Source organism: Hyperolius riggenbachi, chromosome 4, assembly GCF_040937935.1.
Source record: "Hyperolius riggenbachi isolate aHypRig1 chromosome 4, aHypRig1.pri, whole genome shotgun sequence".
NCBI classification, from domain to species: domain Eukaryota; kingdom Metazoa; phylum Chordata; class Amphibia; order Anura; family Hyperoliidae; genus Hyperolius; species Hyperolius riggenbachi.
In genome coordinates this window covers 218,236,220-218,263,656 of record NC_090649.1, presented here as the reverse complement: position 1 = coordinate 218,263,656, position 27,437 = coordinate 218,236,220, and the positions used below count along the sequence as shown (strand labels likewise).

Here is a 27,437-nt window from a genome sequence, read left to right as displayed (position 1 = left end):
GCCACAAAACACACTGTAAAATGAATGGTCTTACCCTAAAACAGGACTTAGGCCAGTAGCATAACTATAGTCCTCAATCCCTTGCCATACATCAGAAGTTGTAGGATGCCAGCATAGAGTGCGTGGCTGCCAGACAGAACTAAGGAGATCCAATGCAGTGCTGGAGCACATTATTATTACACTGCCCTCTGCACTGCTCTGCAAAGTGTGAAGGTGAAGTTGAGGGGAAAAGGCCACATGCCAATTTCTTCATTGGATTGTTGTTACACCCTGTGACTATGGTATGGGCTACACTGAGCTCCTTTGAGGCACAGTTGTTGACAGGACTATGTACTCCATAGAGCATTGTGTAAAATGACAAATTATAGTGCTATATAAAATAAATAACTTTTTTATTCTGTGATCCAAACAAACATATGCTGAGGGTTGGAGTTAAAGCGGATCCGAGATGAAAACCTATAACAAGTAACTTGTCTATATATCTTATCTAAAGTTTAGATAGTTTCAATAGATTATTTCTTCCTGTGATACAATGACAGCAGCCATGTTGTTTGTAAACATTACACACAGGTAAGCTTATCTGCCTCTTCAGCACTCAGCCTGTGAAAATAACCTAATCCCCCCTCATCCCCTCTGCCTCTGAAATCTCTGGTTAGTAATACCTCCCCCTAATCCTGCACATGAGCCCTTGCTACTGTCTGAAAATGCCAAGGCTCTCTGAAAAGCTGTGGGCGAGGCTTGTTTAGTTTATAGGGAATAGAGTATTAAAAAAAACAAAAAAGTATTTGGCTTGAGGAATGCCCTATAAACAATAGGAAATGAACACAATTATACAATGAGTAAAAGTTCATCTCGAATCCACTTTAAGCAGTTATTGTTGCTCTTCCCACTACTGTGCTTTAACCCTCTTGGCGTTCTGATTCTTTCCGGATTTTAGGGTCTAAAAGCAGTGCAATTTTTTTGCACCCTTTCAGACCCTAAAACCTGGAAAAAATTATGCTGCCAGGGAGATCTGCAGCAGCCCAGTAATCACTCACCTCCCTGGCTCCAGCGCTGCAGTGAAGCATCCATCCTTCGGGTGGCACTGCAACGCTAAAGTGAAATTTCCAGCTGTCGTCATGACGACAGCCGGCAATCTCACCAGCATGAAGCAGAGCCCCGGAGAGGAAGAAGAATGCCAGTCGACGTCAGGATCCCCAGGAGGTATGTAGAAACACTCCCACTGCGCGCATTGCTCAGCATTCAGCCTCCGGCGGCTACCCCAAGCAGAGGTCGGGATCACCGCTCTTAGCTGCTGTTTTCCACCCCGGCCCTAGCTCGGGATAACCGCCAAGGAGGTTAAATGAAAAATAATTTATTTTAGATGTTTAAATAATATATTTAAAAAGTACAAAACGCAGTAACAATAAGTAACCAGTCCGACTTCATTTTGCCTTGCTGCAACTTTACTAAATTTTGATGAGGTACTTCACTCTTTGTACTGGAATAATAATAATGAGAATCTAATGTTTGAATCTCATCAGGGGCTGCAAGGCAATGTTTATTCTTATTAAAGCAAACCTAAAGTGAAAAAAACCTTATGATATATTAACCACTTCAGCCTTCAGTGTTTTTTCACCTGATGCATCCGAGCAACTTTCACTTCCCATTCATTCACCAATAACTTTATCACTACTTATCACAACGGATTTATCTATATCTTGTTTTTTTCAGCCACCAATTAAAGTGAACCTCCGGACTAAAAATCGACTCAGCAGCACTGAAAAGGCTTGGTGTTTCTTTAACAGTTTCACAGCATCATAACTTTGTTTCTCTTATACAAGCCTCATTTTTAGCTGCACAGAAGAAAACTGCCCGGGCTTTTTTCCCCTGATGTTGTGCAAAGCATGATGGGATTTCTGATGTTGTTCTCGTTGTGCTGTTTTGGTGCAGTTTTTTTTTCTTACATTTTGAATTTGACATTTGAAGCCTAGCGTGTGCAGCTGGGAGGGGTTATCAGGACACAGGACAGTTGGAGCTGTGTATCCTGCTTCTTGTCACCTCCTTTCAACCAAAAAGATGGCTGCCCCCATGACAAAGATGGCAGCCCCCATGAATCACAAACATTTGCCTGTTCTTTTAAAACAGGGTTGGTAAGAGATTATATTACCTATCTATTCTAATTAACATGACTAATGTAACATGATGACAGTATCTTTGTTTAGGCTGAAGTTCCCCTTTAAGCTTTCTTTGGGTGGTACATTTTGCTAAGAATGCATTTTAAAAATGCATTTTAATGGGAACATTATGAAAAAAAGTGAAAAATATAACTATTTCTCAGATTTCAGCCATTATAGTTTTAAAATAATACATGCTAACATAACTAAAACCCATGTATTTTATTTGCCCATTTATCTCACTTATTATACCATTTAAATGATGTCCCTATCACAATGTATGGCGTCGATATTTTATTTGGAAATAAAGGAGCATTTTTTCTGTTTTAGGTCCATCAATATTTACAAGCTCATAATTTAAAACAAATAATAGTAATATACCCTCTTGACAGATTACTATTGATATTTTACATAGATAACAACCGAAGCTTTCTTTTAACTCTTCCAGTACTGGAAAACAATATCCTTTTTTTCTTTTCTACTAATGTTTTATTTCTTAGCTGTTCTACACATGCAATTCATATCTTTAGTTTTGCTTCAGGTTTGCTTAAGAAGCTGCAATGCACATTACTGTATGTATTCATGCTCATAGCCCTCATTATTTTGAGTAAGGAGCCAAATGTTTCATGAATATTTAGCTATGCCTATCACCATGGTTTATCATAATAGAGAAACTGAGACAACAGACTCAGAAATAATAAGATGGCTTTAATAAATAAAAAAAATGAATCTAACAAATCTGTTAAAGCTAGGGTACATTTGATCAGTGTTGAAACTGCAACATTCATTAGAAAAAGCCAGATTTTTCTAGATCCACATAGGTAGGTGTAAAGGGGGATAGGTAGAGTGGGCAGACTTGGCATTCAAACAACATTCCCAGTGCTTTGCACAGAATCAAGCAGTACAGAGCTGGCGGTAACAGTAGTTATACTGGAATTGCATTTATTTTACATTTGAAGGAATTTCTAGTGGTATGTAGTGGTATCTAGTTAAACTGTCAATATCAGTCAAAAATTGATTATTTACCTGATCTACGGCCCATCTGCCAGCCTATGGGGGGATGAAGACACAAGCAGACCATGAGACCTTCATATCAACAGATGCAGCAGACTGCAGCAGAAGATAATCTTATCTTCTGGTACTGGGTGGTCAACTACTTTACTTACTGCAGTCCACTACAAGACCACTCCAAACATGATTAGTTGTTTTTCTGCAAACACACTGCTAAAGGGTGAGCAGTCACTTACTACAAAGGCTGAAGAACCTTGTAGCCATTGCACTAGTACAGATAGCAGGGTGAATGGCTTCATTTATCCTCATTAGTATAAGAGTGTCTTCCATAAATAAATTATGGGTGTCCAATACAGCCTACTCCATTAAATGCAGGAGAAGAGAGTGGCATAATTTGAGAAACTAACACTATTTGTACATTTATTTTTGCTGATAGACTTTTTGTGGTGCTTTGCAGGGAAGAAAAAAAGAATGGAATGGCTCTAATTTTTCACCTCTGTCCATCAGAAGAGATCACACTAAGGGCTGGGTTACACCGAGAGCGCTTTTTCAAAGTGCCAGTGCTTCAAAAAAACGTGTTTGTATGGGCTGGTTCACACCACAGCAACGTGATTTTTTTTTCCAAATGCAAACCTAGGTCCTGCAGCATTTTAGAGGCAATTTCACCTCAATGTAAAGTAAAGGAAAGCTGGAAAATCACTTTAAAATTCCCTGAACAGAGCGATTCTCAAAGCATTTTTTGCCAAAAGCTGTTCACTTCCAGGTCAAAGTGTACTTCCTCTTTTGCCACAAAAACGACAAATTCGCAAAACGCAAACACTCCAAAATTGCTAGGGACATGCCAGGAATCACTACTGCAAATCGCAACAAAAAGTGATTACGCTTAGAAATTTGGGGTGTTCACTATCTGTAAAATGTATTTGTATTCACTTAACTTGCAGTGCTGTTTTGGGGTTATTGGACGGAATTGGATCAATGGGAAGAATCCAATGCAAATTAAAACAAAAAAGATCATATATAATCTCTGTTCATGTAGTGTCCTGGCAAGGACAGAAAACCAAATGTACAAAATGATGGTCTTGGAATAATTGGACTATTGCAGCAGCTAAGTAGATAACAGTAGTACCCCAGTTCTACCTGACAAGTTGCAACAATCTAAAACAAATCCACAACACTATTTGATTGCATTATAAAACAATCTTTATTGTAAGTACCAATACATGAATAATATTGACCCCAAGCCTGGCACAGCATCTACCAACTAACCTGTATAACCACCAACACACATTTACACTGCAGTCACCCCCCCCCCCCCTCAACTGCAGTGAGTTTGGGCACACAAAAAAGGATTAAAATGGCCAAAATAAAAATCCAGAGTTCCTTAATGAAGAATAATCTCTATGAAATAATTAAAAACAAAAGATTCAATAAAATAAAAAAGTTTCTTTTCTGCAAAATGCGTAGGAAATTCCCATAAGTTTAAAGGGAAGGTTCAGGGACTATCTAAAAAAATAAAAATCCATTTCCACTTACCTGGGGCTTCCTCCAGCCCGTGGCAGGCAGGAGGTGCCCTCGGCGCCGCTCCGCAGGCTCCCGGTGGTCTCCGGTGGCCGACCCGACCTGGCCAGGCCGGCGGCCAGGTCGGGCCTCTTCTGCGCTCCATGGTGCGTTCCACGCCGGCGCGCTGACGTCATCGGATGACCTCCGGGTTGTACTGCGCAGGCTCAGAACTACTGAGCCTGCGCAGTACAGCCCGGAGGACGTCCGATGACGTCAGCGCGCCGGCGTGGAACGCACCATGGAGCGCAGAAGAGGCCCGACCTGGCCGCCGGCCTGGCCAGGTCGGGTCGGCCACCGGAGACCACCGGGAGCCTGCGGAGCGGCGCCGAGGGCACCTCCTGCCTGCCACGGGCTGGAGGAAGCCCCAGGTAAGTGGAAATGGATTTTTATTTTTTTTAGATAGTCCCTGAACCTTCCCTTTAATAGTGGCTGGTTTACACAACGTGATCGAGTTAAAAACACCTCATCATGAAGTATCAGTCAATATGAATGCTATGCAGTATTAGATAGCAATAAGTGATGTACTTCTCTTGTGATGACAATGCAATGAATGCACAGATCTGTGCAAAAGTGTGGCAAATAACAGTCATGTAAAAATAAAGTGAACCTCCAGACTAAAAATTTACTCACCGCATCAACTGGTGCACGGAGCATAAGTGAATCAGGTACAAATCCTGAATGACTGCCGGTGCCTTGTCTCAGCCGGATTGCTTCTACGGCTAATGGAATCGTCCAAACAACAAAAAGAGATGGCACACAACTGGCTGCAACAAATCTTGTTGTATTCACGAACAAGTACATGTTACGGAATATTACATCCTACATCAGGTGATAAACACCTGATGAAGGATGTAATATTCCGTAACATGTAGTGTGCACTTGTTCGTGAATACAACAAGATTTGTTGCAGCCAGTGGTGTGTCGTCTCTTTTTGTTGTTTGGACGTAAAAATTTACTCAGCGGCGCTATAAAAAGGCTTGGTGTTTAACAGTTTCACAGCATTAGAACTTTAGAGTTTTTCTTACCCAATGCTTTATTTTTAGCTGCACAGAAGCTAAGAGCCACCCCATCAAAGAAATCTGCCTGGGCATTTTTCCCCTGATGCTGTGCAAAGCATGAAGGGATTTCGGATGTTGTTCTCATTGCCTAGCGCGCGCAGCTGGGAGGGGTGATCAGGACACAGGACAGTTGGAACTGTGTCTCATGCTCCCTGTCACCTCCTTTCAACCAAAAAGATGGCTGCCCCCATGAAATCACAAACATTTGCCTGTTATTTTAAAGCAGGGTGGGTAAGAGATTATATTACCTATCTTTTTTAATTAAGTCATGTAACATAATGACAGTATGTTTGTTTAGGCTGATGTTCCTCTTTAAATGCAGCTATAGAGTTTGCCGTAACTACTTCCTGATGACATTTGCTGGTAAACTGAACTGTAGTTGCACAGTCCAACTGGCAAAATAGTGTGCAAAAGGAGTAGTGGGGCTGGACATCTTTGTGTAGATCCTTTCCAGGGAGTGCTTTGGTAAAGAAGTTAATAATATAGTTAAAGAGACACTGAAGCGAAAACAAATATATGATATAGTGAATTGGTTGTGTACTATGAATAATTACTAGAAGATTAGCAGCAAAGAAAATATTCTCATACTTTTATTTTCAGGTATATAGTGTTTTTTCTAACATTGCATCATTCTATAATATGGGCAGATTACACAACACTCAGGATTCAAAATGAGTCTTTCAGAGCAGTCTGTGAAGTAATGACCTCTCCTCTAGCAGAGGAAAAGTAAATAGTCCAGGAACAGTTGAGATAATAAAAGTCAGATAACAGCCCTCTCCACGACTAACTTAGTCGGAGAGCTTAATGGCTTGTTTGCATAGAGGTAACAACTGGAGTTTCTCAACTCTTTCTGTACTGGAAACAATTAGACTGATGTATCTGATCTTAATGTTTTATTTCTTAGCTGTGCTACACATACAAATCATAAGATCATCATTTTTTTTTCACTTCAGTGTCTCTTTAATAAAAAAGTTAATATTGAGAATCTCCCATGAGGAAATGCTCTAGTCCAAAAAAAGAGAGGTCAGCTTTTTACGGTCTACTGGAAGTGACAGCAAATTAGACAAAAAAGGGTAATTTAAAGTATATTTTCTCTGGGAGAAATGCACCTTCTGCATGTACGACTTTTATATTTTACAATTTTTCGTGATAGTGATCCTTTAAGTGGAGCTGTACATGACTGGCTCATCTAGAGACTGTCATATAGGACTTTGAACTTTTTTTGTCTTTGGTAGCTCAATTATGACATTTATATTACATTCTGTGTGCAGCTGAGGATCTTTGTTGTCCATTTTCCTTTTGGGGGGGGGGAGGGGGAATGGGCAGTAAATACACTGGACATAATGTGTCCATGTGAGACTGTGGTAAGGACGTTAGACTTAAACTTGCAGTGGGGCAGAACATTATGAGCATTGTCCGGTGAACTTAATGTGCTAGCACTATAAATCTTGAGACCTGAACATATGGTACGCATACCCCAGGGGGTGTGTATGAAGGCTGTGTAGGGTACTTGAACTTGTCACAGTCATCACATTGTAGTACGTTTTTAGCTGGAAACAATACTACATCATATAGAAAGCAATCTGAATGAGGTTGTTTGTTCAACCAAAAGTATAAAGGACTACAGTATTGGGAAAATATTTATAGAGCGCTCAGACTAAATGCACATCCATGAAGGGGTAGGTGATGAGACGTTATCCACCACAGAGGGTCATTTATAAAACAGTACATGCCATAATAATGATAAGAAACGCTTATAAATACTGACAAGCAAAACAATGATTATTTTGACAACAGATTTTTTTTAGCATGTACTGACTTTCGAGAAATGAGCTGATGATATTTAAGCAGATGTATTGGCTTTCTGCTCTGGTGTTTAGTATGCCAGCATCCTCCTGCTTTTTTTTATCATTCATTCACTTTACCATAGGGGAAGTGACTGCTTCCCGTGCACACAGCACAAGGGACTGACATGAACTGCAGGTCACAGCTGCAATGCTGCTGTTGTGCGACACAGCTTCACATGCTCTCTCTAGACTTCTCCCCTTGACATTCATTCCCAATATATATTCTATCTAAAAAGGTTCAAGAGCACTGTCTCATGTAGGCGGGGTTCATACAGCTCTGCCTGTAGTTGATGAGGGGAGGTACAGCTTGGCTTGAGCACATGTTATCTTTCTTGCTGTTCAGAGCGAAGTGCTTCAGGTTTCAAAACTCTCACTCAAAGCAAAGCAAGGCAGTATTCATCTGGAAATAGCAGAAAGAAAACTTCAGTGTCTGGGCACACCTGAAAAGTCAAGACTTGTTGTGGATATCTGAGCATCACCTGTATTTCTCCAGTCCAGAGAAAGTAAAGTAAGATGTGGCTTGCTGCTGTCACTGTGCTGCTGGTGGTTATGAGGAGCTTTCATGTGGGTCTGGCACAGAGTCGAAAAGCTGTGGAAAGTACAGGGAAGAAGCAGTATCAGGTGCAGCATGGAGCATGCAGCTATACCTTTCTGCTGCCAGAGGTAGACAACTGCCGCTCTACCCCTGCCAATCCCTATGTGTCCAACTCTGTACAAAGGGATGCCCCTCTGGACTATGATGACTCTGTGCAGAGATTGCAACTTAGCATGGAAAACAACACACAGTGGCTTCTGAAGGTGAGTTTGACGTTTCACTATTATACATGAAAAAGTGTTCAGAAATAACAGTTACTCAGCAATGGGCAGAAAAACTAAAAGTACATTATGCGTAAAATGTAAGTATAGCAGCATAATATTCCTGTGCCAGCAGAACCTAAAGTTATACTATGCTGAAGATGAACAGGAAGATGTACTAACCTTTAGACTAGCAGAAACAGCATCAGAGCCATAGTGCATTTTAATATATATATATATATATATATATATATATATATATATATATATATACATATATATATATATATATATATATATATATATATATATATATATACACACACACACATATATATATATATATATATATATATATATATATATATATATATATATATATATATATACACACACACATATATATACATATATATATATATATACACATATATACATACTATACTATACTTACTATATTATGATAATATGTAGAATAATCCGAAGTATGCATTAGAAAACCATACTAATATATATGATATGATAAACTGTTTAGACACAGCTGCTAGTGTAACAGCTGATATACTTGTTTGATTTTTAAGCATTATTTATGTACATTTTTCAGTCATTCTATTCATTGCACATATGCTATGTATAAACACCAGAATTGTAGCCTGATGCATTCTTGCTATACCACCAATGTGTTGCAGTGCCAACTTTGTTTTGTCCACACCACTGAGCATTACCCTCATTAATGTTTCTATAATTATGGAGAACTTTCACATATTCAAGTCTACATAAATCCAACGTACAATTACTAATACAAAAATACACATGGAAGCAAGTCTGAAAAAAAAAAATTGAAGAAAATTTAGTGAAATAAGGGTTTTTAAGAGACATGGTATTTTAACAGTGTCCATTTAGTTTTAAATTTTTAATAGACAATTTTAGTGCTTGCTGTCTAATGTAAAAGGCAGGAGTTCTTAAATTGGTTCAGTAACCAAGAGGGTGACTGGGAGGAAAGTTCAAAAATAATTCTTATGCTAAAAATCTTTACTACGTACAACAAAAAAAAAGTTTTAAGAAAATCAACAAAAAATACATTTCCACTAGAACAAAAATATATGGATGATTTTTGAAGTCTTATAAATTTCTGAGTGATACAGATTTTTTGCATTATATAAGCAGTTTTGTACATGAATTATACAGACAAAATGTAATTGTACATCAATAAAAAAAACCCTCAGCCTGGATATGAAGCAGTTCAAAAACGTGTGCGCTGAGGGTGTCACATTTTGGATTAATGGTACAGGAGCAATACTCACTGTAGTAACAGCCATTTTGAATAATTAATCATAGGGCCTAGAGAATGCAGACATGTCCTGACTTAGCAGATCTCTGCATCAGACTAAACACAGGTCAACAGTTTTTTTTGTACGATCAATACTTACTTCTGTATTGTTTTAACAAACTCTATAACACTGATGTTGCTTCACACTTGTCAGAGTCACTGCTGTAATTGTTCAAGTATTTAGTGTGATTTCTCATAATAAGGGAACTCCGTATAAAAGATACATATGTTATGGCTCCAACATCAGGCACACTCTGCACCCACATAGTCAGGATAAGGGCGAGCTCGACCACCCACAGGTGAGCCCGGTGCAGCAGCTGTCTCTGATTTGCTGCTTAGTGTTGTTCCGCAGGCATGGTGGATTTACCTACAATATAGTCTGTAATGCAGAACAAGTCCATTGCGGCTGTTGTGAAGTCCCCCTTCTCTGTGTCTCACACTGAACAGAAAAAAAGAAAAATACAGTCTGTACAGTACTAAGAGTGCAAGGCAATAAATCATCTTTATGATTGTCACATGAGGGTTGTGTAAATGGATGCATGGAGCAGGGTTCACGGAAGGTCCATGGAGGGAATATTCTCATGGTGATTGCAGGCTGAGAGTTCACCACTCCAGAGCTGCAGAATGTGCTTGATCATAACCGGATGCAGCATTTTTCATCTTTATTTATAAAATAAATATTTCTCTTCATTAAGCCAAACTAAATGTAGTCTCAAGCATATGTTTTATGGCACTGTGAAATAGCTGCCATTCTTTGTGCAAACTTGTTTCTAAACACAAACCCATCTCAGCTAATTCAGCATAAAGCAGAACAAAAAGTACTGATGGTGTGCAAAAGTGCCTTCACCAAAAAGCAAAGCGTCATCAGTCTGAAGCAGAGCAGTAAGAACTAACTGGTTGCCAAGGGCAACTAAAGATTAAATATGCAACTATAGCAATTACTGTATACTACACAGAACTATATCAATAGCACATTATATATATATATATATATATATATATATATATATATATATATATATATATATATATATAAACTTTGTAAGAATAATTATAAATTCTGACTTTGTTAAACTTTTATTAGACAAACCCATATGATGATTTATGGTTGGAACACACTAAGCAGAATTGCATATGCGTTTTTCACTATGTGCTATGGAAAACGCATATGCGATTCTGCCTAGTGTTTTACTACCCTAAGTTATATTTAAACACTCATTGTACTTCATTTATTTTAATGTTGTTCTTAATTCACTGAAAGTTTTCTTTGTGGTCTACAGATGTTTAGAGACAGATTTTAGTCATTTTTCATGGGTTAAATGCCATCACCTTTACTAGCCAAGCATATTTTAAAGTTACACCTTCTATCATAATATATAGTGTGGACTGTCAGAGTGAGATTTGGCCTACTGACTTCTCATAACAAACTTCAGTAAAATTCCTTGGATAAGGTATAATCATGTTACACCTCTGTACGAATAGATCAATTTGCGTGGAGCACTTTAAACAGTTAAAAAAACTATCCGTTCTAATTGGAGCCAAGTAATTGTCCCATCTGTTTCCATTTTGTTGGAGCAATTTGCTTTTAGACTGGTTTTTATGTACCCTATTTGTAATGTAACTTATGGCATCTTAGAACCTCCTCAGGTTACAGCTGTAGCCACAGGTCAAGTGGAATTTAGATGAAGAACTAGTTTAGTACCATTAAGAACCCTAGCACCAGCTTCTAATATGACCTTGGGCAGTGATTACCAAGTCTCCATATATCTTCTTCCTAAATTACACTGAAATTTGCTCAAGCATGAATACCTAATGTAAGTAAATGTTTATTGCATGTCCTCCTTTCTAAATGTTTAATGGTCTACACAAAAATTAGTTTCTCTTAAAGTAATTGAAAAAAATAGAGCTCTAACTTTCCAGATCCCCGCCATCTTCCTTTTAACTAGACTTTCCAGTTTAAATTTAAAGAAGTTAATCATTTATGTACAGCAAATTTTTTTTTTTTCAAAAAAGCTTTGGAATTCAAAGAGCAGCATGTTTTCATCATTTTATGCCGACATTGCTACCCATTTTGTCTCTGAGCTATTGTGATGATTCATTCAGGGAAACTTAGATCAGTTAAAAAAAATCAGATATGAAGCACTTCTAGGAAAAAAAAACCTTAGCATTTACTATAACCAATGTTTTTTATAAGTGTCTGGAGCATCTGAGCATACTAGACTATCAATAAATGCTGCAGATAATTGACTAGTGAGAAAAATAATGATACAGGACTCAGCTTTTATGGTTTTGTTTATACCCAGATAAAATGTAGCAGAAATCTTACGGACATTTAATAAATCAGAGATGGTGGGCTACACAAGCAAGAAGCCAGCATGGTATGTTTTCGAAAGTGATAAGAGTATCCTTTTAACACATGCATGAACTCACACATCACATGAGAAAACAAATCTTTAGTTTAAAAGCTTCTGCACTAAGGCCCATATCTGTATTGTCACGAATGGCAATAGGCCAATTATGTCTGTGCTCAGAATCTCATTTATAGTGCCTACAAAGCAAGCCATTTGAATTATCTGAAACACCATTCATGTGCAAGAGTTGTAGGGAATTAAAATGTAATAGGGAAACCTTGCCATTATATGTTGCTCTCTTAAAAAAACAACCCTTTAAAGCGGACCTGAATGTCCTCTCTGCTCTAAAATATAAGCAACAGCATACTAACCTTTGAAGAAAAACAGTTTTGTTACAACTGATACAAATCCTGAAATAAATCTGCACTGTTTCTACTTCCCAATTCATGGAAGCAGACATATCATTAACAGCCTGTGCTTTTAAATGAGCTTATCTGCCGTGGCAGTCATGTGACGCAGGGGAGAGATCATATTACAACTTGTGATTAGTCACAGATGAGGGGTAATTAGACAGGCAAAACTCTCTAAATACATACAGGGTGTATTTCTCTTTGTTTTCCTTCTGTTCTGTGCAAGAGTTCGGGTCCACTTTAAGACAGTTTGACCTTTGTGAGTAATGATGTAATGCCAGAAAGTCAACTGGTCAGATAATTCCACAATGGGAACAATAATACACCCACAATTTTATAATAGTTGGCTAGTAAAACCGTGTTGGAAAGGCCATTTGTGGTGCAACCTCATAATATAATTTGGCGAACTGAGGAAATTATTCTTGGTAGCATTGCTAGGGCTGGGACTGTTGGCTACATTGGCCAACAGATAAAGACTCAATTCCTACAGCACTGCTATACAGGAATGTCTAGGGTAGTATGGGTTAGAGAACACGGGTTCCCTAGATACACTGGGATTTTTAATAGGCCAATAATGCAGCTAAAATATCCCACCATCAAAATTGAGAGAACAGTATTATGCAGGAGAACAGAGGAGCCAAAAGGATAAAAGGAAGCTAAATGAGCTTAAAAAAACAAAGTCTTGGTAAATAGAGGAGGCAGTGGTGGACTTACCTCCTCCAAGTAGACACACAAAGACTGTAGTAAAGACAGTCAATATATTTTATTTATGAACTCCAAATATGCAACGCGTTTCGCAGGTTTGATCCCGCTTCATCAGGCAATAACAACGGAGCAATAGCATATGTGTTCAGTAGAAGAGCCAGGCACCTCTGCCTGAGGTGCCTGTGCCTGACTGTCTTTACTACAGTAAAGACACAGGAGACCTGGGTTTGAATCATGGCTATGCCTGTTCATTAAGCCAGCACCTATTCAGTAGGAGACCTTGGGCAAGTCTCCCTAACACACCTACTGCCTATAGAGCGCGTCCTAGTGCCTGCAGCTCTGGCGCTTTGAGTCCGCCAGGAGAAAAGCGCGATATAAATGTTCTGTGTCTTGTCTTGTCTAAAGGTCCATACCCACGATGCAATTTCTTGGGGAGATGTTTTTACGAACAATCGTTTTTGCGAACCATCGTTTAATGAAAAATTGTCAAATGATGTTTAATGACATGTGACTACCAACGGTGATCATTTTCATTGACTTACAAACATGGCAGATCACTGGACGAGCGATCATTCACATGTTCATTGGCTTCCGTGGAAATTACCGCAATCATTTAAACGATCGCTCTCACCGCAAGGTTCGCTCATTGTTTATGCAATTGGTGAAAATGCATTTGGAGGGATCGTTGGTCTTCGATTTATCCCCGATGCACCTTCACGTGAGAACTTCAGATGTAGTAAAATGGATAGCTTAGTTCCAATTAATGAACTATCAAATCAATCAAGCACAGATGCAGCGTGTGATTAATTATGCATACAAGCAACTATTGGTAAAATTCCCCAGAAACAAGCTTGGAATTTCTGTAATGAATTCAGGAAGATTTCAATAGTGCACTACCACCATACACATTGCTGGTGTAGTTAAGCCTTTAATGTCATATTGGACAATGTGTTGAGTTATATAATTTGTGTGTGGGGCAGTATAACGGTCAATAAGCTATATTACTTTATATCAAGCAGTTAGAAAGAATAAACAAAGGAAAAAGTTATAGGTATGCATCAGGGAACTGGGAATAGAATGTAATTACATTTTTCTAACTGGAGTCATATGATATATCAGTGAGCCACACTGGGCCACATAAATTATCTTGTACTGGTGTTTGGAGAAACACAAACATTTCACATTTCTCTTGTAGACTTCAGGCAGGAGCCAGTGTTAGTGACCTGATGTGTATAGGCATTTTGCAGGCTTGGGGAATGGAGATTGAACACACATGTTTGCTCTACATGCTAAAAGAAATGTACATTCTTACCAACAATGTTTACAGGAATGTGACAAGGAGAATGAAAGGTCTCGAAAATAATTTGTGGAGCAAGGATGTGTCAAGACCAAATTGCTTTGGCAATTTATTCAGTGCACAGGCTTTTAGTTTCGGGAAAAGGCCAGATATCAGCCATGTGATGTATGATGCTGACAATTAATAACATACACAGAACATCATCTATTTTGCAATAAAAAGATAAAATGGTTGCTCTTATTTTCCTCCTATAATAATTAGATTTTTGTTGGAGAAGACTTCATAAAATGCTAAACTAGACTGGGGAGAAGGGGAGAAAGGAAAATGCTTTTAGAAACACTAACTTCTATGGCCACCATCATTTTCTTACCAGCTCCTGAAACACTTCTGAGTCCTGGGGCAGTGTTTTGGTGGTAAGAAATTCCCTATACCTTTGTATGGAGCTGACTATTTTAAATATGGTCTTTGGGTGTGCGCACAGATCCTGTTAGAATGACATTACAAGTTTGTTGTGTTAGAGACTGATACCTATTGATGGCACCTAATGAAGTGGCGGTAAATTGGGTGTCGGGGGAAAGACGCTAGAAGAATAATTGTAAGATTACATAATATGATAATAGATTATCGGTAATTTTTACTGATATATTACGGTCACTCAACCTACCACTAATCTAAATCAGTGCCTAACCCCAACAGACCTCCCACCAGCTCCAATCTCCTCCCATATCAGCACCATATTTGCCGCCAAATTAACCCTCTGCCAATATTGTCCACGCTGTCTAACTCCAATTAGGCGCTAGCAGTTCCCAAATTACCTACTGAGCACCGCTACAGTTGAACATAAAATTGGGATTTTTTAAAGGGAAAATCTTTCTAACTCTTGGCCTAATTATGAAGGGTAACACCAACAGCTTCAGCCCCATATAAAGTCCGTATTCCATAACAGAAACCTCTATCCAGTTTTTTCAAGGCTAGGAAAGGTCAAATTATTAGCGTTAGGCTTTTGCGTAGCTCTAGGATTACTTTAGTAGTTAGTTTTAGATAATGATCAGGTCAGGCTTAGATGAAAGGGTATAGGTAAGTATTTAAGTATTTCACAAATAAAGGGTTAAGCTTATGCCAAGGTTAAGGTTAGGGCTAATAGAAGGGGTGAGAGGTTAAGGCTAGAGCCAGGAAGATAAGAGGCTGGTGTTGAGGCAGGTAGAGACTTAGTATCATGATTAACAGGGGTAACTCAGTCAACTAAAATCCAATACACAAGTGAACCTCATATACGACTATTCGTTTCTCTATGAAGTAAAGCTGAGTATACACATCCGATAAAAATCTTTGCAAACTGAGTAATTAATCTGCCGCATAGATTTATCAGGAAGGTTTGAATGACGCATCATTCTAAAAATGCTGTACACATGCAAAAGATCAGTTCATGCAAAAGACACATAATGCTTTCATAGTTTATTTACTTCCTTCTTTTTCATGCATGTGTATGCACACAAAAGACTTCATTCACGCTAAGTTCAATGAATTATCATCTGCAGAACAGATCCACTGATATGAAGCTGAAAGATTGAGAGATAAATCTCTTTTGTCGGTAGCTATTGGCAGATTAACATTGATATTTCATTTTCCAAAGACGTTTATCTCTTGTGAGTACCCAGATTAAGTCACCCAGAAAAACACTGCAACTACAAGCAAAAGCAGCACGACAGTTAGAAAACCGTAAATTAAAAAAATGCACAGCACAGTCTTTGGTGGGTTCACTTTAATGATGTACAGTCTGATTCTGAAGAACTCATCAATATCCAATCAGTCTGATCACAGTTAGAGGTCAGACATGGCAATGTCACTGGTGATGTGTCATCACCCCTAATTTCCACTGCTATGATCTGCATAATACAGATGTCTGGCTCACAGGCATAACATATGGGCCAAGTCAATTAGCCAAATGAATACTGCAAAACTATAGACTCTGTACTTGACAGGATAAGTGGCTAGGTCTGGTGGCATGTGTTCAGCAATCCTAGAACACAAAACTATTTTCTTTTAAGGATTATTTTTCTCTTATTAAGTATGCAAGGGAAACAAAAGCAGGCATTCCTTTAGGAATAGTCTTCATATAATCTGCATTACATTCCTGCACAGCAAGTGTTCACTGACAGGGTCAAAGGGATTTTGTACTTGGGATTAGCTGAGGGAAGTGGCAATCACTGGATGCAGAAAGGTGGGGTCAGGCAATCATTTTACAAATGTCATCCAAGATCTGGTTGTTCACATGTCGACACTAAGCATGTGCTCTAGAGAATAGGATTAGATTTCTCATGGAACCTGCATGGTTTCAAGTTTTTACATAAAACTAATGATGCAAGTAGCTGGACATGACAGCCGGACAGACATACTCACTGAACATTTCACATGCAGAGTTCATGCAAGACAAGCATTAGAAGGAAAATCTATTTCATGCCCATGATAGTCCAAAAGCATTTGAAGGAGATGGGGGGGGGGCACACACATTCTGAGCTGACTGCCACCATAGGCTTGCTTCATGAACAATTGCCCCTATGAAATGCTGAAGCAATCTTGAAGCATCATGCCTTAGTGGCTCCTACATGGAGATATATGGATCTGAACACTGGAGAGAATTCCAAGTTTACCAGTTGACCAATAGCTGTCAAGTTTGTAGGAAGTCAGGAAAATACACCTGTGCAGGTTCTCATGTATCCAGGGCCATGGCATATTCAAGAGAAAAATAAGATAACTTGTAATGGATATCTTTGTTTTTCTAGACATTTCATCTCTTCTATAGAGTAACCTTTTTGGTTCTAAGGAGTTAGGCTGGTTTCACAGTGGGACGTTACAGGCGCACGTTAGAGCAGCCTGTAACGCAGCCCACCGCACAGCAATGAAAAATCAATGGGCTGTTCACAGTGCCCACGTTGCGTTACTCAGTAACGCTGCGCCATAACAGAACTTACTGCATGCAGTACTTTATAAGCGGCAGAGCCGCATTAGACTGCTTGCACATGCGCTGTAATGTTGGGGAGGAGCGGAGAGCGGCCGGGCACATGGCTAATTAATATTCACTGCACTCAGTGACGTGCAGTGTTTACTTCCTGGAGCGGCCGCTCTGTGCGGCGATTGGCCGGGCGGGACCACGTGATGCCGCATGCGTCCAAGAGTGCGCATCACGGACGCCAGAGTGAGCTGTACAACGCGGCTCACTCTGACGTCCACATTAGAGAGCACCAGGCGTTGCGTTAGGGGCACGTTATGCGATCATAACGTCCCCTAAAACGCAACGTCCTGGTGTGAAACCAGCCTTAGGGCTCAAATCCACTAGAAGCCTTTTCTAAGATCTAGTGACTTGTAAAGCTGCTAATGCAATGCTATGGGTGATTTTTATAAAACCACATCGCTCAAGTTGGATCACACTCATAGCATACCATTAGCTACAGATTTTCAAATTACAAGCGCTTGGAAATGGCTTAGTAACGTACTGCTAGTGGGTTCCAGGCATTAAGGACATTCCTAGACTTTTGTACTTGATGGGCGAATGACTTTTTTCAACCAAACTAAATATGTAACTATGCATGCTAGAGATAATCTACTTATTTCAGCCAGTAGTCTAGATGATAGCTGATTGCCCCTATTATGCAGATGATAACTCTTTACTGCCAGCCTGAAGATATGTTCTGTCACCAAAATGTCAAGGCAAACATGATAAAACAGCACTGTAGGTTGGACACTGATCTGAGGAAGGCAAGCTGAACTTTTTGGACAGAGACAATGAGTGGTTTGCAAAGAAAGTGAAAGATGCCAATTACGTCATAATGGAACAAGCACCCCTAACAGAGGAGGGGCATTTGACACCATTTGTCATCAATGTGTAAAAAGAGTTTTATTGTGTGTGCCTAGACATTTTTGGAAACAGAACACCGCTTCAGTCAGGCACTTAGGCCGGGTTTCCACTGCTGCAAATCCGGGCCAATTCCCCGCCCACAAATTTGGATGGATTTCAGCAGCCTATAGAAGTCTATGAGAGCCATCCGAATTTGTGGCCGAGGAAAAATCTAAAGGCCCTGCAGCATAATTTCGTGCGTAGCTGTCCGAATCCCATAGCCGCCCATAGCACGGCTAGAGGGATTCAGCTGCGAGAGGCAGCAGCTGTGCCGTCATCGCGTCTTGCAAGACGCATGCCGCCGCACAAATGGAAACCTAGCCTAAAACAATTTACACAGGCATAATATTATCAATTTGCTAAACTACTGGTTGAAGTAAGTGGATTACCTGCACTTATGGTGACCATATAAAACAACTATTTTAATTTGGATAGGTTGAGGGAATATGCCTATGAGTTAAACAGCAATAAAAACCCTTCCCATATCAACCATAACTATGTAAAAAAAATACTTTTTTCACAAAGTTCTATTTTCCACAAGCAGCTGAAGGTGGGGAATTCACCGCCTGTCAGCTGCTCCAATCCGACAGACGGGGCCTGCTAGTGCTTAGCACAGGCGGCCACATGTAGTTTCATTTGAGCACTACGGTTACTGTGCTCAGATGTGATAGGAAAAGTTGTTCAGTCGTTGGGAATGCGGCTGGCGTATTAAACATGATATGAGCGGTGTTACCAAATGCTGCCATTCGGCTGCATGTTATTGCACCTGAATAGCACTTGTGGCCGACAGCTTGGAGGATGAACTGCTTGACTAAGGAATAGTTCAGCCATCAGTGGAAAAGAGGCCTAACAAATTCTAACTACATTGGGGATAATACACCATGATTCTTCACCTGTTTTAATCTATATTCACCCTATGTTACATTGTTATTGAATTAGTAGACAGAATGAAGCATACTGCTATTTTTTCTGATTACACCAAATTTTTATACTCAGTAGCATTGTAGAATATTGTTGGATTTCTACAAAATGAATTCCAACATGAATGTTGGAAATTGAAATCAGTGTTGGTAAATGTTACAAACCCAGGCCTACAAGTAACCTTGCAATCTATGCAATAAACTTGGTAGCAGGCATATTGGGCATATGCTTCTCCTGGACAAATTGGGTGCCACTATTTACTTGTTTAGGAAATATCTGGAAGACGGCTCCAAAGGGGAAATTTGTTTGCCCAGCGGTGCTTGATATTTAGCATTTTTCCAGGCTATTTTTTCTGTTTATTTTTCGGTGTGGTTAGGTTTCAGGGTGAGTGTTTGTGTGAGAGGAGGGTTAAGGATTAGGCATCAGGAAGTGTGTTGGGGGTGACCGTTAAGGGTTAAGCGTGGGGGGTAGGGTTCTGTGTGAGAGTAGGGTTATGTTTAGCTATAGTAAAAAAAAAATCAGTACGATATTTTACCATTGTAATTTAACACAGTCAATTTTAGAATATCGGTAAATGTACCAACATTCTACTATCAGCAGTTTCCCAACACCAGATTTTCCCTGGAGGCCATGTTTCACATACATGATAATCATACTACATTTGTGGAAAACAAAACCAAAGGAGGCCAGGGAAGAGTGGATAACAGTAAGATAAGCAACAGCACTCTATGCCAAGCGGCAGCAAACCCAGCTAGCATAATTTAGCGTAAAGCAATGGAGATAAAACAACATGCAACCATAGCAATTAACACTATAAATCACTTCAGGCCACAGCCCTGAGATAGCTTTGGGCACTGTATGATAAGCTGAACTTAGATCATATGAAGAATATTCAACCTAGGGAACTCACTAAATAAATAAAAGACATAGCTGGTTTCACAATCATCATGTAAGGTTGGAAAGGCACGACATGGAGATGATTAATTTGATACATTCAAGTTCAATACAAAGACAAAATTTAATTTTTATCTCAAAAACCGTACAAAGGTTAAGTGGAATTCACTTTCATATACAGGAGAGAAGATTTTGCTGTCAGTGTAGGATGCAATTCTTCACATTGAAAAGCTGAGTTAAAGCCATGAAAAAGAACAAAACAATGAAGCTATAGGACATCTGTGGAAGGTAGCCAATTTGCATGTCTCTCCACAGTCATCTTCTTCGCATAATAATTAAAGAATATTGGTAAGTGTGTACGAGCATTAAAAAACAAGGGCACCGATAAATAACTGCACTTCTATTCTGGAAGATTGCCATACTCACTAACAGGGGCGTAACAATAGACCCTGTGAGGGATTCAGCTGCAGGGGGGCCCAGAAGCCACAGGGGGCCCCGTCCTGAGAGACTGATGACTTCAACTGCTCAACCACTGATAACTGAGTGAGTGCAATAAGCTGAGGCTGGGAACACACTCGTCTGTCGTTTTCTGCACACCATATGTGTCTGTATGCGTGAAACCATGCACGTTTCATCACGGGGCAGGGGGGGGTGTAGGGGTGTTTGATGGGTAGGGGCCCCATCCAAAGTTGCGCAGGGGGGCCTAGTGATCTCTAGTTATGCCCCTACTCACTAATATACTCCCTGTACTACCTGTAAAAAGCTGTTCCTGGTCTGTGAGCGTTTTCCTCATGACCTGTTCAGGGCTGCTTTACATAGACAGTAAACAAGAATATAGGGTTAGCTTTAGACACAACTATCACACTGCAGAACTGCAACATGACCGACCCTAACACAAACCATTAACACAACTTGTATATTCTGCGCACCAACCAAATAAAGGACCATACTGCGCGCGCAAGCAAAACGACAGACTGTACGACCGTATTCAAAACAAGTACATTGTTCAAACTACGTTGTACACACATGGCCATCTGCACAACATCAGCTCAACAGTTGTGGGAGTTGATCCGGCGTATGGATAAGGCTAACCGCCAGCTATCAGTCACTCCACTAGTCACACGCCTGTATGTCGCCCAACAGACCGAATTCAGACAACAATCAGGCCTGTTTGGTTGAGCGTGTGTACGGGCCTTAATACTGAAAGTAAATATTTCACACTAATTGGGAGGGGTGTCTATTTGCAATGCTAGTTAGTTGGGAAGTTTTAGCTATGCTTTAAGTTGTAGAATGCTTTCCTGCATAAAGTAGCAATGGCAAAATAAGTAAAAAAAAAAATAAAAAAAATAAAAAAAGGGGTAAAATAAACTATATAAACTTCACATCTCTCATAGAAATGGAAAAGTCTATGAATGATTTAGAGAAGCACCTGTTCAAGATTTTGGAGTAAAGTTATTGCCTTGAAATACAGCTTTTGAGTCAGACAATGACAGCTGCCATCTGAGGAATTAGCTTGGCAATAGATTCCCTTTAGCAGTCTCATAAACATGCAGAAAAGATTACAGATGTACAGTGATGAGTACTCATAAAGGCAAATAGCTGCTGCATAGGCTTATTAGAGGTCCTCTTAAAGTGAATGGGAACCGCATTTAAAAAAAAATGAAGCAAATACTTACCTAAGGAAAGGGAAGGCTCTGGTTCGTATAGAGCCTTCCGTCTCCTCTCTCGGTGCCCTCTATCCTGTGCTGGCTCCCCCCGTTTCAATCCCCTGCCGAAAGGGTATTTGGAAGTCTTCGGGAGCCGTGTCCTCCCGAAGACGTGCGGCTCCATACTGCACAGGCGTGAGCGTGCAAGAGAGCGTGCTTGCGCAGGTGCAGTACAGGGCCGCCCTTCTTCAGGAGCACTCTGGCTCCCTGAAGACTTCTGAAGCCTCCTTCGGCCGGGTAAAGCAGTATTTGACTAAATTAGTGAAATACTGCTACCGGGCGAGCCAACACTGGAACGGGACCCAGAGCCTTCCCTCTCCTTGGGTGTCTGTCTCATTTTTTTTTAAATGTGGTTCCCATTCACTTTAAAGGCTGGTTTACACTAAGCAATTTAGCAGCGTTTCAGCGATTTGCAGATTGCTGGTACCCCTACGGGACCATCCTCACTGCAGCATTTGCGACTTATACATCGCAAATGTGCTGCATGCTGCATTTTGGGAGTGGTCATGATGCAATCCTGATTCCCCTGAATGAGAATCGCAAGAAGCAAATGCAGAAAAATTGTCCAGCAAAATCTACTTCGTTATGTGATCTGTGAGTCTGAACCTAGCCTTATGCTGGGAACACACGTTTCGTTTTTGTAGGAAGAATCGTTCCAGTAGATGCCTTTGATTGATAAATTCTATCATGTCAGATTCTTCGCTCGATTGTTTTCCACTCGATTTCTCATAGAAGTGAATGGAAAAAAGATAAGAAAAACTAGTGGAAGATAAGAGAATTGCGCAGAGAATCGAGCGCAAAAAAGGCATTGTGTGTTCCCAGCATTATATACTCGTGAGATACATTTTCATCCTTCAGATCTTTATTGGAATCCAAACTATCAGACAGCATTATTAGGCATTAGTTTGTGTACTTTGTCAGTGGTTGTGCCCAAACTCTTAACCTTTTACGCACACTGTTTGTTTGTGGTAGGTAACACTGAATTTCTGTGAAATAAAGGATCACATTAGATGTTTGATCTTTGACTCTTCTCCATCCTTCATGACACAGTTTTCATAAACAGAGGTCAAGCATTCGTTAAGGGCAAACACATCTAACAAGGCTGTTTGCTTCAGCACCATAATCAATTCCTTACATTCCTTGCTATAGACAGTTCTCCTCACTGCTTGTCTATTTCATTTTAACGAATGGGGTGGTGTGGAGAGAGACTACAGCCAGAAAGATCCCATGATTCATCATTGTAGACAGCAGGCATGACTGAAGAAAATGCCAGATCTGACAGCAAACAAGAGACCAGCTATCGACCAAGTGTATGAAACAGCACTGGTGGTCTTTGCACTCCCCTTTTTATTGCTTAAAGTTTTGGATCATTAACATTTTAAACTAAAACATAAGGTTGAAGCAGAATTTAAGGAAAAATATTACTTTACCATTATTATGAAATATGGATTATGGATGTCCTCTGTATTGGCTTACCCCCAGGATCACTGGAGTTTTACAAGTATACAGTACCTATTTAGTAAGAAGTCCTTGGGCAAGACTTCCTAACACTGCAGGGTGGCCCCTTGAGTGCACCATTAGTGGCTGCAGCTCTTGAGTGCTTGGAGTCCGACAGGAGAAAAGTACCATACAAATGTTAGGATTATTAATATTACAAAGAGATGATCGGCAATTAAGGGAAATGATACATGGGACAAGTGTACAATGTACATTTTGGAGCTCTATTTGTTCCTTTCTGAAGCTACACAAATCCGTACGGACTCGTATAACTTAAGAAAGGAGCAAGTAGAGCTTCAAAGCATTTTACATGTCCCATGTTATATGTTAATAAGTGAAAATGCAATTTTTGCAGGAGACTTGTGCCAGTCATCTCTTCGAACTCTATTGGAACTTCCTAGCGTGCTGCTAGATTGGCCAGAGCAGGGGGCGTAACTAGGGGGGTGCAGCGTTTGCAGCTGCAGGAAGGCCCAAAGGTGTAGGTGGGCCCAACTACTTATTTTCCCTTTTTCTGATATTCCAGATCAGGTGTTATGGGTGTGAAGATCCTGGGGGCCACACGTTTTATGATCCTTGTGAGATGGGCCCCCAGGCTCTCAGAGCCACCAATAAGAGGCAAAGGAAGGGTTGTGAACATTAAAGTGCCCCATTGAAGTTTTTCTGGGGGCCCTTTGATTTCTAGAAATGATATGCAAACAGACCGAATGCAGCACAGGTAATAAATCAATCTCACACTTTGTCCATTAGGACCGAACCTATGAGTACTTCTGGTGATATAAGGTCAATCACCTGTGCTACTTTGGTCCATAAAAGTACATAGGACCAGTGCGCATATATGTAGAGCAAATAAATTAGTGCAAGTAAAAGAGTGTACCCTGTCGTCCAAAATGAATGTTTGAACTTGTAAATATACAATGAGAAGGTAAAATGTTCCCTAGCGATCAGATGTCTTTGCTGATCCCCCCCAAACAAACAGCACGTCACACAGGCATCCCTGAGTGGGTGCGTGGGGTGTAACTATTCCCAACGTGTGGGTACAGTATAAATGCAATAGGTACAGGTGCGTATACACCAGTAAACAAGTCGCAATGAATGTATAGTGGAGTGCTAGAGTCTGGTGCAATGTGCACACCAGACCACACAATGCTATCCAAGCAACTCACACTAATAGGTGTATACACTCATACTGATAAAATACGCACCACCTTCATGGAAGGTATAAGGCTGAGGAATCAAGAGTGCATGTATATCCCGTGCAAGTGTATGTCAACTAGGACTAGTTTCACTCATCTAACTGAGCTTCGTCAGGACAAAAACACACATGATTTCTAACAATTTTGTATCACTTTGCAATAGAAAAAGCACCAAAAAGTAGATAAAAAGGTACTATCAGAATTATTTTAAATATTTGTTTGCTTGCTGGTGGTTTAAAAAGGCATTTTATTGACAAGTTTAAAAATATCACCAAGGAGAATACTCAGGTGAAAAAGTTATTTGCATATGGACCTGTGCATAAAAAATAATAAACAGACAACCCTCCACCGAACAGGCAAAAAATCGCACAGCAAGGGAGCCCAAGTCAGAGCTGCTCCGCACTTCTGTGCAGTCCGCAATAATCCCAGGCAGATGCATCTGCCGCAGGCTACGCCGATCCGCGCCACTCGCTCCCTGTACACAGGGAAGAAGTATGGCGTTGCCCATTGGGCTGCAAAAGACCAATGGTAATCCTCAGCAACAGATAAAAATCTCCCTGCTGCTAGGGAGAACTGGCCTAATGTAGCCTATAGAGAGCCCCATGCTCCTGTCAGCCTTTGGGCTAAACATAGAGGGACCGAGAGGTGGTGGGACAGTTGATTGGCGACCGCTTCGAACAGTGGGTGGATGGGGAGCACACAGTGCAGTGCGGATGTAGAATGGACATCCTCTTAGCAAACGCGCTTACCGTATCTATTTTGCATCCGCTGAAGTGGGAATCAGCTTTACTGACTGCAAGAACAGAGGCTGATCTGACTTCATACATATTTGTGCAACAAAGCCCGTAACACATCTGTCCACTACCACCATAGCTGCTACATCTCTCATTAATCTTTTTGCATTTGTTTTCAAAGTGTTAAAGTCTCCAACATGACAAGAAAGACAGCGGAATGATCAAAACATATCAGAGCTATACAGTAAACTCATTATTAGAGTAATAACCTGTATCTGTTCATACTTGCACTTATTTACCACAATAATACAAAATATTTTACTTGACAAAATTCATGTGAACACTTAAAGAGAATCTGTATTGTTAAAATCGCACAAAAGCAAACATACCAGTGCGTTAGGGGACATCTCCTATTACCCTCTGTCACAATTTCGCCGCTCCTCGCCGCATTAAAAGTGGTTAAAAACAGTTTTAAAAAGTTTGTTTATAAACAAACAAAATGGCCACCAAAACAGGAAGTAGGTTGATGTACAGTATGTCCACACATAGAAAATACATCCATACACAAGCAGGCTGTATACAGCCTTCCTTTTTAATCTCAAGAGATCATTTGTGTGTTTCTTTCCCCCTGCAGCTATCTTCCACTGAAGTGTCAGGCTGTTTCTTCCTGCAGAGTGCAGACAGCTCTGCCCGTATGTAATTCCTCAGTATGTGAAAGCCCAGCCAGCTCAGAGGAGGATTTATCCAGCTTGTAAAAGATAAGAGAGAAGAGAGAAGCTGCTCTAATCTAAATAATACACAGGCAGTGTGCAGAGAGGGCCTGGAGGGGGGAGATGCATCACAGAACCACAACACTGAAGAACTTGGCAGCCTTCCAGACACAGGGTGACAAGTCTGACAAGAGAGAGATAAGTTGATTTATTACAGAGATGGTGATAGTAGAACGTGCTGCAGTAAGCCAGAGCACATTAGAATAGCTTTTGGAACTTGTAGGATGATAAAAAACAGGATGCAATTTTTGTTACGGAGTCTCTTTAAAGAGACTCTGAAGCGAGAATAAATCTCGCTTCAGAGCTCATAGTTAGCAGGGGCACGTGTGCCCCTGCTAAACCGCCGCAATAGCGCCACTAAACGGGGGTCCCTTGACCCCCAAACCCCCCACTGCGACACTTGGTCGCAGACTTGGTCGCTCCTGGAGGCAGGGCTAACGGCTGCAGCCCTGCCTCCAGTTGCGTCTGTCAGCGGCGCATCGCCGCCTCTCCCCCGCCCCTCTCAGTGAAGGAAGAGTGAGAGGGGCGGGGGAGAGGCGGAGATACGCGCTGACAGACGCACGTGGGGCAGGGCTGCGGCGGTTAGCCCTGCCCCAACCAGGAAGCGCTCCCCCGCATTACGGAGGGGATTTGGGGGATCAGGGACCCCCGTTAAGCCGCGGGATAGCGGTGGTTTAGCAGGGGCACACATGCCCCTGCTAACTCTGAGGTCTGAAGCGAGATTTATTCTCGCTTCAGACTCTCTTTAAGCTCAACACACACCATACACTCTTGGTTGTACAGATTTACCAAATCTATGTAGTATAAGGGCCAACAGATTGAAAATACCTTGACTGATTGATTGAATAAGCTCTTATACTACATGAAAGTGGTAAGATTGAACAATCAAGATTGTATGGTGTGTGTTGAGCCTTAAGGTGGCCACACACTATACAATTTTTTAAATATCTGTTCAATTTAAGAATTGCAATACATTTTTCTGACTGATTGTAACATTTCAAAAATCTGACCAATGTACCACACACGTATGTTCAATTTTTTCCCCAATTATGATAAAAATGCTTGGAAACTCTGAAAAAATTGCTAGGGTGTGTATATTAATAAGTTGACAATCTAACACACACCATACAATCTTTAGAAAGATTGAAGAAAAATATCTGGCATTCCGGATCGCTAAAAATCGAAGAAAACGGGAAATCCGATCGGATTTTTCAGTCGAATGAAAAAAAAGCTTTCGATTTTTTCGGGAGATCAGATCGTTTTTATCGAATTGCCGTAAAATCGGATCATTTTATTGTATCGTGTGT

The 27,437-nt window shown here is 40.4% G+C and overlaps 2 protein-coding genes across 7 annotated transcripts in view; one reads left to right on the top strand and one right to left on the bottom strand.

The window, feature by feature from the left end:
- MCPH1 (microcephalin 1) overlaps nt 1-27,437 on the bottom strand; it is a 664,091-nt gene that overhangs the window by 201,549 nt on the left and 435,105 nt on the right. Inside the window, exon 13 of one of the 6 annotated variants that reach the window (XM_068281351.1) lies at nt 9,910-10,196. The exons of the other annotated variants lie outside the window; for them this stretch is intronic. Coding sequence (XP_068137452.1) covers nt 10,125-10,196 — 72 coding nt within the window. The 3' untranslated portion in view covers nt 9,910-10,124. Of the gene's footprint in view, nt 1-9,909; nt 10,197-27,437 lie in introns of those variants that run through there. 6 annotated transcript variants of the gene reach the window in all.
- The window catches only part of ANGPT2 (angiopoietin 2), a 75,401-nt gene continuing 55,735 nt past the window's right edge, over nt 7,772-27,437 (top strand). The window contains exon 1 of the mRNA XM_068281355.1: nt 7,772-8,430. Coding sequence (XP_068137456.1) covers nt 8,146-8,430 — 285 coding nt within the window. The 5' untranslated portion in view covers nt 7,772-8,145. The remainder of the gene's footprint in view (nt 8,431-27,437) is intronic.